We start from the raw sequence: 13,988 nt of genomic DNA on the forward strand, positions 1-13,988 counted from the left end.
GATGTGGGTATGCAATTCATGGGTGACAAGGAAGATAAATGAGTGGTTTAGAATCGATTAAAATCTTTTACACCCCTTGTACATTTAGTGCATTTCCCTTTATACAATTAGTAAATACCTTTGTACAATGGTACAAATTAAATATGATTTCAGTAGTTTGATTAAGAAAAAGAGCGGAAAACTTAAATCCAATTTTTTTTGTGAACATATTATATTTTTGTGAAAAAAATATACAATTGACTGATTCATTTATTTAATTGTGAACATATTATATTTTTTATTTTATTATTAAAATAACTAATAAAAAAATAAAAAAGAATAATCAATAAATAAAATTTAATTCTTTTTATATTTTCATACAAAAAAATAGTATTAAACAATTTTCATTTTTAAAAATAATTGTCTTTTTTTAATTAAACATATTTTTAAAAAGAGACAATATAGAAAATAAAAATTATTTTTAAAAATAAAAGAAGTAAAACTAAAAAAATATTTTAAAACCAAACTCAAACATAATCTATACAATTTTTAACTACTATTTTCATTTAAAATTGGTAAATATATCATTCAACCCTTTTATATGAAAAAAATTTAATCTATGTTATACTATGTATTAATATAATCCATTTCTAAATAAGAAAACATTTTAATTGGATATTTAAAATAAAAACTCTTCATCCATTTTTTTTCTTTTTTTTTATTTCAATAAATTTTCAATTAAGTCAAATTATTAAGAAAATTCCTTAATAAACAAATTTGCAACATTTCATATAACTTATTAATTATCAAAAGTCTATGTTAAAAAAATTATTAAAATAAAGAAGGAAGAAGATTAAAAAAAATAATTTTTTTATTTTATAATAGTAAAAAAATAAACTTTAAAATACTTTTTTAGTATAAAAGAAAAAAAATAGTAAATATATTTATTTTAAATAGTGTTTTAATCATTAAATTATTTACTTTTAAAATGTAAAAGATAATTTTTATTTATTTAAATTATTATTTTTTCAAAATAGTTTTTAAATCATTAATATAATTTTTGTTTAGAAAATAATATCGATTTTTTAATTATTTTTAAAAGAGTTTAAAAATATTAAATAATGAAGAATTTTATGAAAGTGATATATAAAGTGGTGATATAAAGATAAAAATTAAGTTAAAAGGATATTTTTTTCTTATATCTTGTAATTAATGATGGTGTTTGAATGACTTTTTATTAATTCTCCCATTTGTTTTCAACTACCCATTATAATAATTTTTTTTTGTCAAAAAAATTCTCCGTCCTTCCTCCTCTCTGCAGCGCTGCAGATTCCACCATGGCAACTGTACGGATGATAGGCAAGTGAAAGAATATCACTCCTGTTCAATAATTTCTCCTCTTTCGCTCACTAACCAAGCTGCAGATTCAACCATGGCAACTGTACGGATGATAGGCAAGTGAAAGAATGTCACTCCTGTTCAATAATTTCTCCTCTTTCGCTCACTAACCAATTTCTCGTCGTTTCCTTCTTTTTTTTTTTTTTTTTTTGTAAATTTCTTGTGAAACCCAATAGACATTGCAGTTAACTTCACAGGTCAGGCATTTCTTCGAACACATGGTGGCCCATATGCTTCTCTATTTTGTTTATGCTTCTCAATCTGCAAATTCAACCTCTGACAGATAACATGTTCAAGGGAATCTACAATGGCAAGCAGTGCCACGTGTCTGATCTTGCAGCAGTGTTGAGCAGAGCTTGGAGTGCTGGTGTTGATAGAATTATTGTAAAGTCTTCCGTTTTTTCTCTGTTTGATTTTGTGAATGCTTTTTTTTGCTGGAAAAATGTGTGAAAAGAGAATCGTTTCGCTTTTTAATTATTTGGGATATTTGGAAAGTAAAATTTGTTGGTTGCACGGGGAGCTTGAGGTTCGTGATTTTGTTTTCTTGGTAACCAAACAAAGGGAGTGGAATGATAAAGAGCAGTTTCAAAATCAGGAAAAACCCTTACCCCTTTTGGGTTTATGGGAAAACTGAGGAAAAGAAAAGAACACGGACTTTTTAATATTATTGTATTTTATGGTTCTTTCCTTTTTCAGAAAAAGGGTAGAAAAAACTCCATCGAGTCAAATTGTTGTCTTAGGTGGAATTTCCTGCTTGAGACTGGTCGCATTTTGATTCAATATTTTGTTATTTCGTGTTTGATTTGTTTTTTAGAGCTATAATTTGGGTTACGCTTATCATTGTAGGTGACTGGTGGGTCACTTGAGGAATCAAAGGAAGCTCTTGCAATTGCAGAAACAGATGGTGTTTGCCTATACCTCATTGTCTTCCCAATATTTGTCTTGCTTTCTGTACTGTTCTTTATGATTAATTTTCTAAATTATTTTCTCCTAGAGATGGGTTTTCATTGGTTGGTTTCTTGTTTGTCTCAGGAAGGCTTTTCTGTACAGTGGGGGTGCACCCAACCAGATGCAAAGTTGATCATTTTCCTTCGAGCTCCTTTAGTTCTTGATTGTACTTTAAATATATGTCCCATGATGTGATTTGGTTAGAGATGTTTATGATTGTTGATTCTTGCTCTTTTATAGGAATTTGAAGACAGTGGGGATCCAGACAATCATTTTCTGGATCTTATGTCATTAGCTAAAGAGGGAGTGGCAAAGGGCAAGGTAAGCTTTATCAGCTTCATTACTATACGGCATTTTAAGTTTAGATATGCTATGAACAATTTCTTCTACACAACATCAGTTTGTATTATATAATCTAGTCAATGTTTGTTGGCTACTAGGAAAATAAGTGAGGTTTTTTTCTCTTATATGTTATATCTTTTAAGCATGCCAATAATAATTGAATACCACGTCCATGTTATGTCTTGATCTCAAGTCTTGAGAATGTTAGAAAAGTACTTGTGTCACATCTCTGGGCTTCAGAGGATATTCCAAACTGTTTTATCTTCTGTTTATATTCTTCAAATAAGGTGGTGGCAATTGGTGAATGTGGATTGGATTACGACAGGCTTCACTTTTGCCCATCTGAGGTTCAGAAGAAGTATGTGGTTTGTTCAGACAAAAATTGTTTGGCATATGTTCCTTTCTTAGTATGTTTTAGTTTCTCATTCTTTTTCTTTCAATCAAATGAAGGCATGTTTGCACTGTTCGTTTGTTACATTAGGTACTTTGAGAAGCAATTTGAGTTAGCATATGCCATGAAGCTGCCTATGTTTCTGCATATGCGTGCTGCTGCTGAAGATTTTTGTGATATTTTAGGGCGAAATATGGACAGGTGAGATTGCTGGGCTACATAAAAACCAGAACCAGATTCTTCTGGCTGAAGGTTTTTACCAAAGTTAATTTATATTATTTTGCCCCGTCATCTTTTTGGAATTGAAGTATATGCACTTACAGTAGTACATATCATTGTTATCATAATCATCTTCATCATTGTTGTCATTTGTTATTACTACATGGTTCATCCTCAAATTTTTTGAAGGATACAAGTGGTCTGTTGTCATCTATTGTGGGTTTTGTCTCCAATCAAGCATTGCTTGTTAGCTCTCTAAATATCGGCTTCATTATCAACAGTGATCATCATCCTTCCTAGATGAACCTACAAAAATTCAAATCTTCCTCACTTATCAAAAAAGAAAGCGGTCTTTCTTTTTAGTGAATAACACTTGGGATATATGAGCCTCTCCGTATGTTTCCAGACCTCTTCTCCAGAATTTTGGCAACTGCAAAATTCCTTCCTTTTTGATCTGCAATAAATTGACAAGATTCACCAAATTAAGAATTGAAAATAAAAAATAAAAAATTCAACCCCAATATAATCAGTAATTATTGAACATCATTTTATGGAAGAATTAATTGATTTTGGGCTTGTCACGAAATCTTCAGTTCCAACTGAAGCTTCTAAAACTTTCTCCACAAATTTTGTAATTTGATCTTCAATTTCTTCCATGTTGCTTCTTAAATATCAGAATTTTCATGTAACAGTTTGACTCCACAGTTGAAGTGATGTAGGACAACCCTAGGACAGTTGCCTACATTCAATGTAGGTGGGCTGGGGTTTTTATTTTTAGGGTGTAGGGAGAGGAACAAGGTATAAAGTTTATGGTAGAGAAAATAAATTAAAAAAATGGAGAGAAACCAACAAGCGTCTGTTATTGAATTCACCCGATCATCTCTTCTATTGTCTGGGTTGTCGGAAGAAAAGACAGACAATGAAGAAAAAATGGAAACCTTAGAGTCTCACTAACGCCTTTTAGAAGTCTCACCTAAAAAAAAATCAATGAAGTCTCACCATTGAGGATTGCAACACTTACAATAAAAAAAACATAACATTATTAACATCAATCAATTCTTAGCCTTATTTATAGGTTTTTCTAAGAAATCCAAAGTCTACTAATATTCTAATAACCCATTATGACTCTAATTCTTATTATAACATTCGAAGTCTACTAAGATTCTAATAACCTATTATAACCCTAATTCTAATTGTCTTATAACCTAATTAGCTAATTCTAACTTGACTCTAATAAAATACTAATCCTCATTTAATTCCAACTAATAATAATCTGACTCTAATCGCAACTAATACAAATTCCCTTTCTTAATGTATATCTTAGAGATTCATCCTCATCTGCACTTGTTATTACATAGGATGTATACCTTTATATTCACTTTTTTATTCACAACTAAGGAAAACCTAGAAGCTGCTTGGTAAAAGCTTCGCATAATGTAACCACAGTGTGCTCCCATCATCCACTTCAAACACCCCAAAGAACTAGGTTTCTTGAATGAAAGGAAACAAGAACAGGTTGGCTCTTAAATACTATTTAAAGGAGGCTAAACAATGAACAAGAAAATGGAAAAGGCATCACAAGAATTTGAAAGAAAGAAAAAAAAGTTTGAAGAGACAGAGTATGGGCTGCCTTAAAATATGAATAACCCCTATCTCTCAAGTTCTTATTAAGAATGATAAGGGGGACAGTGATATCTATGTCTTAGGGCAAAAACATAAGAGAAATAACATAAGAAGTAATCTGTAACAATTGCTAAATCAAATTCTGCAAATCCTTTTTTTTCTGTTTCTTCTCTCTCTCTCTCTCCCTCTTGTGGTTATTGTAGATGAAAATCCAGCATTGCCTGATGACTTGGGCCACAATGTGCATGGACTTCAACACATTTTCTCTTCTTGATTAACAGGTTTGGTGGTGGGGTTGCACATTCATTCACTGGAAGTGCAGAAGATTGTAATAAACTTCTTTCATTCAATAATCTGTTTATAGGTGAATAAACTCCTGTTCTTACTTCTTAGCTTTTTAACACCTTTTCTTTAGGATTTTACATATAAAATTATATAGGACCTGTTGGATGGATCTAATATAAGAATCAATTTCTCCCAAAATTAATCTGTCTGGAAGATCTCTGTTGACATAATTGAAAATTTCATTGGGACTATTTGTCTCGAGGATACTTGCTGCAGAGCATACATGCCAAACACACCCTTTTCAGACTGATTACAGGTATAGGCATATGGGATTTATCTTTTTATTAGAATTTTAGTTATGTTTTCATTTATCAAATTATCATGATTTTTATTTTTTTATTTTTTATTTTTTATAGTATTATCATGTTTTAAGTTTACTACTGTTGGGATTTGTTTTAAAATTTAGTTGATTTGTTTTATCCATATGTACTTTGGACTGCCTATATAAAAGCCACTCACGGTGAATAATAAATCAGCTCTGGAGATTCATTAAACTCATTGATTGCTGCCTACTTTTCTTCCCCTTTTTCCTCCCTTTGTTCTAACTCAATTCTAACTCTTGTTTGGCATACCCTGCATCATTGCTCAGATTGATCATTATGGTTATTTGATTCTCCATTTTATTGATGTAGATTATAACACAGATAAGGCCCCTGAAGTGTTCTGTTCAAAACATTGCATGTATTGTTTACAGATGAGATTTTAATCAAATGCTTGAAAGGTTTATACAAGTGAGAAATGCAGCTCACGTTGGCATTCCTGACAACTTTCTTATTAGTGTGTTGGTTAAAGGAATGCAAATCATCATGTGTCAGTTTTGGAGGGACAGCATGTCATTTAGTGGTAATAAAGATTAAAAAAATCATTAAGCACCATTAACTAAATTAGTTTGAGGAGAAGCACATGCTTGTAAAGAACAGAGATGACACCCACTGACAGTTCAGTACCTTATCAAAGAATTGGCTTTTCCAGCACTCTACTAGTGGGAATCAGATATATCTTTAGTGGCATATCTTGCTTCCCTGGATTGGCATGATGTAGATGAAGCTAGCTTTTGCTGGTTATTATAATGCTATTGTATATTGTATAGCTATATGGCTCCTTGTAGAATATTAAACATCTGGAAATTGAAATTTAGAGATTTTAAATATCTTAAAGCAATTTGTATATGAGAATAATTTTCTGCTTGGTTTTTGTTTTCTTGTATATGACTTTTCACTTAGATGTCAGATGAATCTTAATAATCTTTGTTCTTTTTTCTTTGTACCCAATAGGTGTAAATGGTTGCTCTCTGAAGACTGCTGAAAATCTTGAAGTTGTAAGGGGTATTCCTGTTGAGAGACTGATGATTGAGACAGATTCTCCATATTGTGAAATAAAAAACACTCATGCTGGGATTAATTTTGTGAAATCTTTGTGGCCCTCTAAGAAGAAGGAGAAGTATGAACAGGAGTGCATTGTTAAGGGCCGCAATGAGCCGTGTTTGGTTCGGTGAGTGGAAATTTCTCATGATGCTTCATATAAACTAATGGTTCTAATATAATTTCTTAGAAAGAAATGCTTCATATAAACTCATTTTTGGTTATTATTTTTCAATGTACATATTATTATTCTTTGTGGCGTGTATGAAATTTGTTATTATGTTTGGCATGTCGGGCACTTGTTGACACCACAGTCTTGTCCAACCTCGTCTGAAACCCATTTGAACACTTGTGTAAAAACCTCTATAGGGACTTGACTTGCATGGTTTATTCAAGATTGAGTGATCTTTCCTCGCAATATTGGCAGCTTGTTAGCAGTAGGTGCATGGCTGCTTTTCCATCATATGCTGTACTTTACCCTTGATAAATTGCTAGAAGAGTTTATGATATATTATAAATAGATTGCCTATAAAAAATGATATATTATAACCTATGGAACCAGGATTGTCCAACTGTACCCAGCACACCCGTGTCAAAACAACACGTTTTCTTTTCTTTGCTTTTATTATGTCATATCCAAATGTCCATACCCATTATTAGGATGAGTCCTTATACTTTAAAATTTGTAGTTGTGAAGGATTAGACACTTGGACATATATACTTGCATCCGATGTGCACACTGAAGCCTATGCAACATATATCATAACAAGATTATGTACTAAAAAATTTAGCTAGTGTTCAAATATTGCATTTTGAAGTTGTAATATATTGCACTATTTTGGTTTTCTCTTCCTACTATATAGAGACATGGGGTTTTCTCTTGCAATGTAAATCTTGACTTTTTGAAACTAACAACTTTTGACCACAATCTCTGATGCTTAAAGTTTATGTTATATAAATGATCGTCTTTGTTGAAACCAGGGAGGTAAACATCTGTTGACATGTTGATTCATGAGATATTCAACATTAATATTGGAATCTTAAAGCATCAATTTTGACATATTGCAACATCTTATCTATGGTTGATATTGTCAAAATGGTTGGCATATGCTTATCAAGCATGCTGAACTATTTATTGATATCCCTGTATCTTTAAACCTCAATAGTACTGTTAATATTAGCATTTTCTTCCTAGTCAAGACAACCTTCACCGTTGCCTAAATCTTGCAGTTTGCTAATTGATATGCTAAACCTAACATTAAGAATCTTTGCTACCACTATAAGCTTTATGGGTTTCATCCCATCCACATTTCTGCTACTAGGGCCTCAATTTATTTAGTAAACGACTTTATATTTAAGGTCTCTAAGTTAAGTCACTTGTTCCTTTTGTGTGTGTTTTTCCTCAAAATTTATAATACTTTAATTATCTGTTCCTTAAGTCGTCTCCAGGCAAGTTCTTGAGGTTGTAGCTGGCTGTAAAGGTGTCAGTGACATAGAACAACTAAGCAAGACTTTGTACAACAACACCTGCAGGTAATTTTGTTGGTATTTTTCTTTTTAAAGTTCTTTTGAATTTGTATACCATTCAGTTGTTTGTCTAAGAGAAATACTTGATAGAGGTCCAAAAATGCTTACAAATGGATGTTGGGTTGATAGATGATTCTCTCAAAGAACATATGATAATTAGGATGAACCAATTATATTACGTTAACCTCACCAATTCATTCTAGTGTGAGTTTAGATTGATATTAAGTGGGGATGTCCACAAGTTCTCTCTTCTGGCTTTGTTAACCAATGCGGTTCCTAATTTCTGTTATTCATGATTACCACAGCTCTTCTGAATAAAACTTGTTTTCTGTTATGTTCAGAGTTTTCTTTCCTCAAGATTTGGACTCTGCGGCAGATGCTCTTCTTGCTGGCAGTCATGGCACTAAGTGAACAAATCTTTTTGCAATTTTGCTAAATATGGCTTCTTTCTTGCTGAATGATTTGATCAGTTCCTCCATTCTACCAGGAAAGCCATAAGTTTCTGTCGTTTGGTATTTGGATAGAAGGGAAATGCATTGAAAATTGAATGTTTCTGAGAGAAATGTGTAACGATATTGTATTCTGTTTCTAAATTAAAAATGGTACACTGGCAGTTTTTTGAAATCAAGTTCTCTTGGAGCTTCCATTCTTTTTGGGCATGAACAGAGATTGTTTTGAAGATTGAATAACATCACCCATTGGTATACGTTGCAAGCAAAGCAACCCACAGTGGTTGTGGCTCTGCATGACAAATTTTGGCTCAACCACAGGTCTTCATATGCTTTGTTTTGAATCATGGAAAGTGTGGTGGAAAAGAAAATGTGTGATCAAAACCTCAGCTTTCAACATTCCAACCCATGTGTGATCAACTTGTGAAATACTACTTTCAGACAGCCTTCTTATTCGTCTGTCCCAAACTGAGTGGCGCCCAGTTCCCCACCACCTATCTCATTTTTCAGGACATCCCCTCCAATGTCCTCAACCATCAGGTCAATGCAATTTGCAGCAAAAGATCGATAAATTCACCTTCTTCCATCCTTCAGAAAGGTACTCATATTTTCCATGACAACCTGTGTGGCCTTATTCTCGTCCACTCCTTCAGAATGCCTTTAAAAGAAACAATGAAATTCAAGAATCCAGTATATTGTGAGCAGTCCTACAGCTTTCGGTTTTGAACATTATGGAATTGGCTGATAATGGTCATTTCCTGAGTGTGCTTTTGAAATAGCCTTTTATGTCTAAATATTCATACCATGCATATGCTAAAAATAAAAATGCAACAAGAGACCCATACTATTTACTGCTCCATCTTGTTGCTTTGATTTGCATATGCCCATTTGAAAACACTGGTACATCCGGAAAAGCAAAAAGGATATCAACATACAGAAGCTGAAATGCTGCAGTTTTTCTTTGCAATATCCCTTTGAAATCATATCCAAACCACCATTCTGTAAACATGTTTGTGTTATGTGCTGATGCTAGAAATCAATTCGCTGTTGTCAACATTTCTTTCCAGTCCTGGTCCTGGAGAAGGGGCAGGAGGGGCTCTTACTGCAGCTAAGTTTAATCGTAAAGGCCGCCCTTCCACCTCCTAATTGCATATTGAAAAAGAAGCAGATTACTAAAAACACCAAGACAAGTTAGAAAGATTTGCATTCAAAAGTTTCATTTTTCCAGTCAATCTCACCACTTCATTCATTGCATTGAGGGCAGACTCTGCATTCTCAGCAGATGCAAACGAGAGAAACCCAAAACCCCGAGATCTTCCAGACTCCCTTTCATAGATGACCTTGGCACCCAATAGGCCTGGATGATCAGCAAAAGCATCTCTAAGCCCCTCCGATGTGAGACGCCAGCTGAGGTTCCCTGCATAGATCTTGTAAGGGCTGTCAACAAAGCCCCTGTAGCTGCTTCTAATCTTTGGCCCCATTACTGCCCTTTCTCCCCCTCTTGGCACTTCAGGGAAGTTAACCTTCACTGTTCGGCCTCCAACTTGCTGTCAAACCATAATAACAATCATCACCCATAACACATTAAATTAACTTAATCAACCATTTGATTAAAATAGTACTAAACTATCCTCAGCTCAAGTATTATTTCCATTTTAGAGGTGAAAAAATCCAACTCCAATTGAAGATTAAAAGGCTAAATAAACCTTTTTTTTTTCTTTAAGTTTCCTTTTACATTTCCATAGATCAATTCCAATTTTGGGCATGCAGAAACTTGAGCACAATTGACAACTTCAAAAAGACGAAGAAAAGCAAAAAATTTCATTACTATAGAAGATAAGAGGCACCCCTCTCTTCAGGATCAGGATGAGTAAGGTATGCACTCAGACATTCTAGGTAAAACACATAAACAGTCTATGTCATAATCATTATTGTTTAATTTTAACATAGACATCCAATATTTGAGTTTCAAGTTGTAACTCTACTGATTAATGTACTAAAATAATTTATATTACTCCCCAAAACAATAGGCAGCAGATTGAAATCCAATTTTCAGTTTAGATAATCTTCCAAGTTGTATATTGAATGCAACTGGTAATGGCGATGGAGGTCGCCCATGCCTGTGTTTATCAGCTAGCTGACAATAAGAATGTGTACCTAATTTTCCATTAGCATGGAACAAGTATTACCGAGATTATTCAGAGAACCAGTAAGCTGCATCTATGCCATTGAATTAGACCAAGCCTTATATACTTCCAACAACACTCATCTAACACCTCGACACTACAAGAACTATTGTATATCAGTTTAGAAAAATCAAAGACCTTGTAGAAAAAACACAGAAATTCAGGGGGAAGTGAATTGAACACTAGTAGATATCGGATTCTTCAGGGTCAGCATTAACATATTGACAAATACTTAATGTGCCACCCCTCTGGTAGAGGTGCAATTCACAAGCAAATCAATTACACTGGCTACATTCTGGGCAGAAATTATCACAAAATCTAGTAATTTGAGAAAGCAATCAGGCAAAATGGAGCATATTATAGCATATTCAAGAGTGGGGGTGTAAATGATTTTTGCAGAATGTGAAGAGAATTTGCACTTACAGATCCATCAAACATTCTAATAGCCTCTTTGGCTTCTTGGACGCTTCCCATTGTAACAAAAGCAAACCCCCTGCTCCTATCTGTGACTCTATCATAAACAATCTGAAAACAAAAATTCAACCAAAAAAAATTACACTCGTCATTGGAGAAACAAAAGGCAAACACCAAGAGAAAATATTAAGGCTTATACCTCCACAGAGATAACACTACCAGCTTCATTAAAGACATCACCCAATTGGGAAGAAGTCATAGAATATGGCAAGTTCCCTACATATAGCCTGCTGGCTTCAGCTGAGTCTGACACCTTTGGGTCCTCCTCCTCTTCTTGTTGTTCCTCTTCCTCTTCTTCTTCTTCTTCTTCTTCTTCTTCTTGTAGTTGTGGATCTTGGTGTTGGGTGGTTCTGCAGAGGTGGTGTGGGAAGTGGGCGGATTGGGTAGTGAGTTTGAGAGGTTTGGGTATCGAGGGGAAGTGGGTGGAGATCGGGATGAGAGAGAGTTTGGAGATTCTGTAGGGAATACGGAGTGAAGGTGAAGAAGAGGCCGCCGCAGCAGCGGCAGCAGCGGCCATGTTAAGGGAAGAGGCTGACATGGATGTGGGATGAAGGAAAAACTGCAAAAGAAATGCTTGAATGAATGATGAATGGTCTGGGAAAAATGATGGATAAGGTTGTAGGTTGGATTTAGGCTTGGGGGTTGCTTTTCTATGGCCCATCATCCAACGTGCCTGGGCTTGAAGATCTTGGATTTGGTTACACTTGCACAGTTGCACCTAACACATTGATTTTTACTCATAAAAAATGCTATCAAGGAAAATATTTTTGTTTGGAAAATGATTTGTGCTCCAATTGCACTCTTTCAATTTTTTTTTTGATAAATTGATGATACAAAGCCAGAAAATGTCCTACTCCTTGTGTTCAAGTAGATTGTTAGAAATTTATGAGAATATTAGTGATTGGAGTTTACCAAAATATCGAAATATATCAAAATTGGATGGAAATTTGGACCAAAAAAATATTAATAAGACTAAAAAATGTTATATATATATATATATATATGATATTTATAACTTTATATTTTTCTTATACTTAATTATTATAAATAACATGTAAAAAACTTATTAAAATAATGATTATGATGATTTTATATTTTTAATGAAAAGTTAAATTAAATTTGAAAATAAGGCAATTAAAATTAATTTATTTGCATATAGATATATCATAATGTTACCTTCATAATGTTACCTTAAGTACATGCAAGTATATACAATAAGGGCAAGTAGCCAAATCAGAGAAGATCAAACTTTCTCCATGCTAAGGATCACAATAAATTGTTGAAATTTTTTGTCATAATATCAAATCAGTATCCTGAAATATGGAAATTTCCAAAAATTTTAATCCTTTAGCCTATTAGAGGAGCCTCTTTTTAGGTATACAACAATTTATGGCGTTTGTTAAAGAGGAAAATGCTTCTAACATAATTCTAAGATGATGTCGATTAAAATAAGTGGGTAGTTGAATACTTTAGATCTCCTCTTAAAACTGATTTTAGAAAAGTGGGTCATATGATCGTATGCTGCCTGGCAGAGTCAAACACTTCATTACATTTTTTGTTAGCAAGTGAGAATTTCCTTTTAATATTCATGCCACCCAGGAGAAGAAAAGGATCTCCTTTGTCATGGAGATGGCTCATGGCTGTGCTGGTCTTCATGGAGTTGCAGAAGCGCATTGTCACCTGTTATTTTTAATTCTTCCAAACCCAAATCCCAATTGCCAAAACTTGCCAAACATAAAGACCCATTAAGCAAAAGGAAATCAAGGCTAATATATATGTAAGGCATCTAAATTTTTTATCAATAATTAATTATTTTGCATATAAAATCAAGGGTGATGAGAATAGCATTATCTAGTAGAGGAGAAAAAGGAAGAAGAGGAATGAAAAAGGTTAAAAAACTAGCTCTCCCTCCATTTTTGTCCATCAACTGGTTGTCCTCTTCAACCTCAGCCAGAAGACTATCACATGTCCTTCATTGTGCATCTTGAAATTGCACTACATCCCATGTTCCATGCTTCTGGTTAAAACCAAATAATCTACCATCCTCTGATATCATCCAGTTGCATCGTGCTTCACATCTATTATCATCTCGTTTGTATGAATAAGCATCAAAATGATGCCATACCGAGCCATTCCACTGCACAGCGCAGTAAAAAAGCGTTGTGCCCCAAAAGTTCACATAGAATTTCCATTCAATCTCCCGGCCATCAGGGACTGTGAGACAGCCAAGATCATCATCCTGAGACTGGCAGTGGATCTGCATGCTCCTACCATGTCCCAACCTGTTCATCACCCTAACATGGACCTTTCCTAGGACGAAATTTGAGGTTGACGACAAGCTAGCCAGCAAAAGTACAGAGAGGATGACAAAGGTTATTCTAGTCATATTTCTCATTTTCTTTGGCCTTTCCTTGCTTCTTTTACTAGTACTGCGTTTTCCTTTTTCATTGCTGGGGTTTTAAGATGACTTTTTGCATTATTATATAGACTTCATTTTAACATGCAAGCAAAGCACATGACTAGCTACCTCTCTTTCAATCTTTGTTTTATGTGAACATGTTATTTTTGTTGTTGATTTTGCTCAAAGGAAAGATTATGAGGCCAAACCAAATGGGTAAAGCTGGTTTTTTTTTCTTGGTCATCAACATAGTTATAAACTAAAATATTAGTCTAAAATACATGCATGTGTGTTTGCCAAAGGAATTTTTTTTTTAAAAAATATTATATTAAAGACTTTTCAAAAAAT

The 13,988-nt window shown here is 33.7% G+C and overlaps 3 protein-coding genes across 3 annotated transcripts; 1 reads left to right on the forward strand and 2 right to left on the reverse strand.

Moving 5' to 3' along the window:
• The first annotated feature begins 1,344 nt into the window (after window positions 1-1,344).
• LOC100260602 (uncharacterized) lies at window positions 1,345-8,782 on the forward strand. The gene is made up of 12 exons (XM_002264055.5): window positions 1,345-1,433; window positions 1,554-1,574; window positions 1,661-1,761; window positions 2,224-2,281; window positions 2,410-2,453; window positions 2,566-2,646; window positions 2,955-3,025; window positions 3,149-3,259; window positions 5,182-5,264; window positions 6,520-6,736; window positions 8,056-8,139; window positions 8,475-8,782. Exons 1-12 carry the CDS (start codon window positions 1,412-1,414, stop codon window positions 8,542-8,544), a joined length of 963 nt encoding a protein of 320 aa, XP_002264091.1. The 5' UTR covers window positions 1,345-1,411; the 3' UTR covers window positions 8,545-8,782.
• A 455-nt stretch (window positions 8,783-9,237) lies between these two features.
• Window positions 9,238-11,891, reverse strand: LOC100255531 (33 kDa ribonucleoprotein, chloroplastic). The gene is made up of 4 exons (XM_002264091.5): window positions 11,382-11,891; window positions 11,192-11,293; window positions 9,821-10,129; window positions 9,238-9,724 (listed from the first exon to the last, which is right to left on the reverse strand). Exons 1-4 carry the CDS (start codon window positions 11,778-11,780, stop codon window positions 9,599-9,601), a joined length of 936 nt encoding a protein of 311 aa, XP_002264127.1. The 5' UTR covers window positions 11,781-11,891; the 3' UTR covers window positions 9,238-9,598.
• Window positions 11,892-13,214: 1,323 nt separating this feature from the next.
• On the reverse strand, window positions 13,215-13,628 carry LOC104880000 (self-incompatibility protein S1). Its single transcript, XM_010654981.1, has one exon. It carries the CDS (start codon window positions 13,626-13,628, stop codon window positions 13,215-13,217), a length of 414 nt encoding a protein of 137 aa, XP_010653283.1.
• Between the last annotated feature and the right edge of the window lie 360 nt (window positions 13,629-13,988).

This window comes from Vitis vinifera, chromosome 8, assembly GCF_030704535.1.
Source record: "Vitis vinifera cultivar Pinot Noir 40024 chromosome 8, ASM3070453v1".
NCBI classification, from domain to species: domain Eukaryota; kingdom Viridiplantae; phylum Streptophyta; class Magnoliopsida; order Vitales; family Vitaceae; genus Vitis; species Vitis vinifera.

Coding starts and splice junctions, on each gene's coding strand:
- LOC100260602 (XM_002264055.5), top strand. CDS start 1,412: ATGGCAACTGTACGGATGATAG. Junction 2,282..2,409: donor TGCAATTGCAGAAACAGATG/GTGTTTGCCTAT, acceptor TGTTTGTCTCAG/GAAGGCTTTTCTGTACAGTG. Junction 6,737..8,055: donor AATGAGCCGTGTTTGGTTCG/GTGAGTGGAAAT, acceptor AGTCGTCTCCAG/GCAAGTTCTTGAGGTTGTAG.
- LOC100255531 (XM_002264091.5), bottom strand. CDS start 11,780: ATGTCAGCCTCTTCCCTTAACATGGCCGCTGCTGCCGCTGCTGCGGCG. Junction 11,294..11,381: donor GTAGTGTTATCTCTGTGGAG/GTATAAGCCTTA, acceptor TTTTGTTTTCAG/ATTGTTTATGATAGAGTCAC. Junction 10,130..11,191: donor TTAGAATGTTTGATGGATCT/GTAAGTGCAAAT, acceptor ATGGTTTGACAG/CAAGTTGGAGGCCGAACAGT.
- LOC104880000 (XM_010654981.1), bottom strand. CDS start 13,628: ATGACTAGAATAACCTTTGTCATCCTCTCTGTACTTTTGCTGGCTAGC.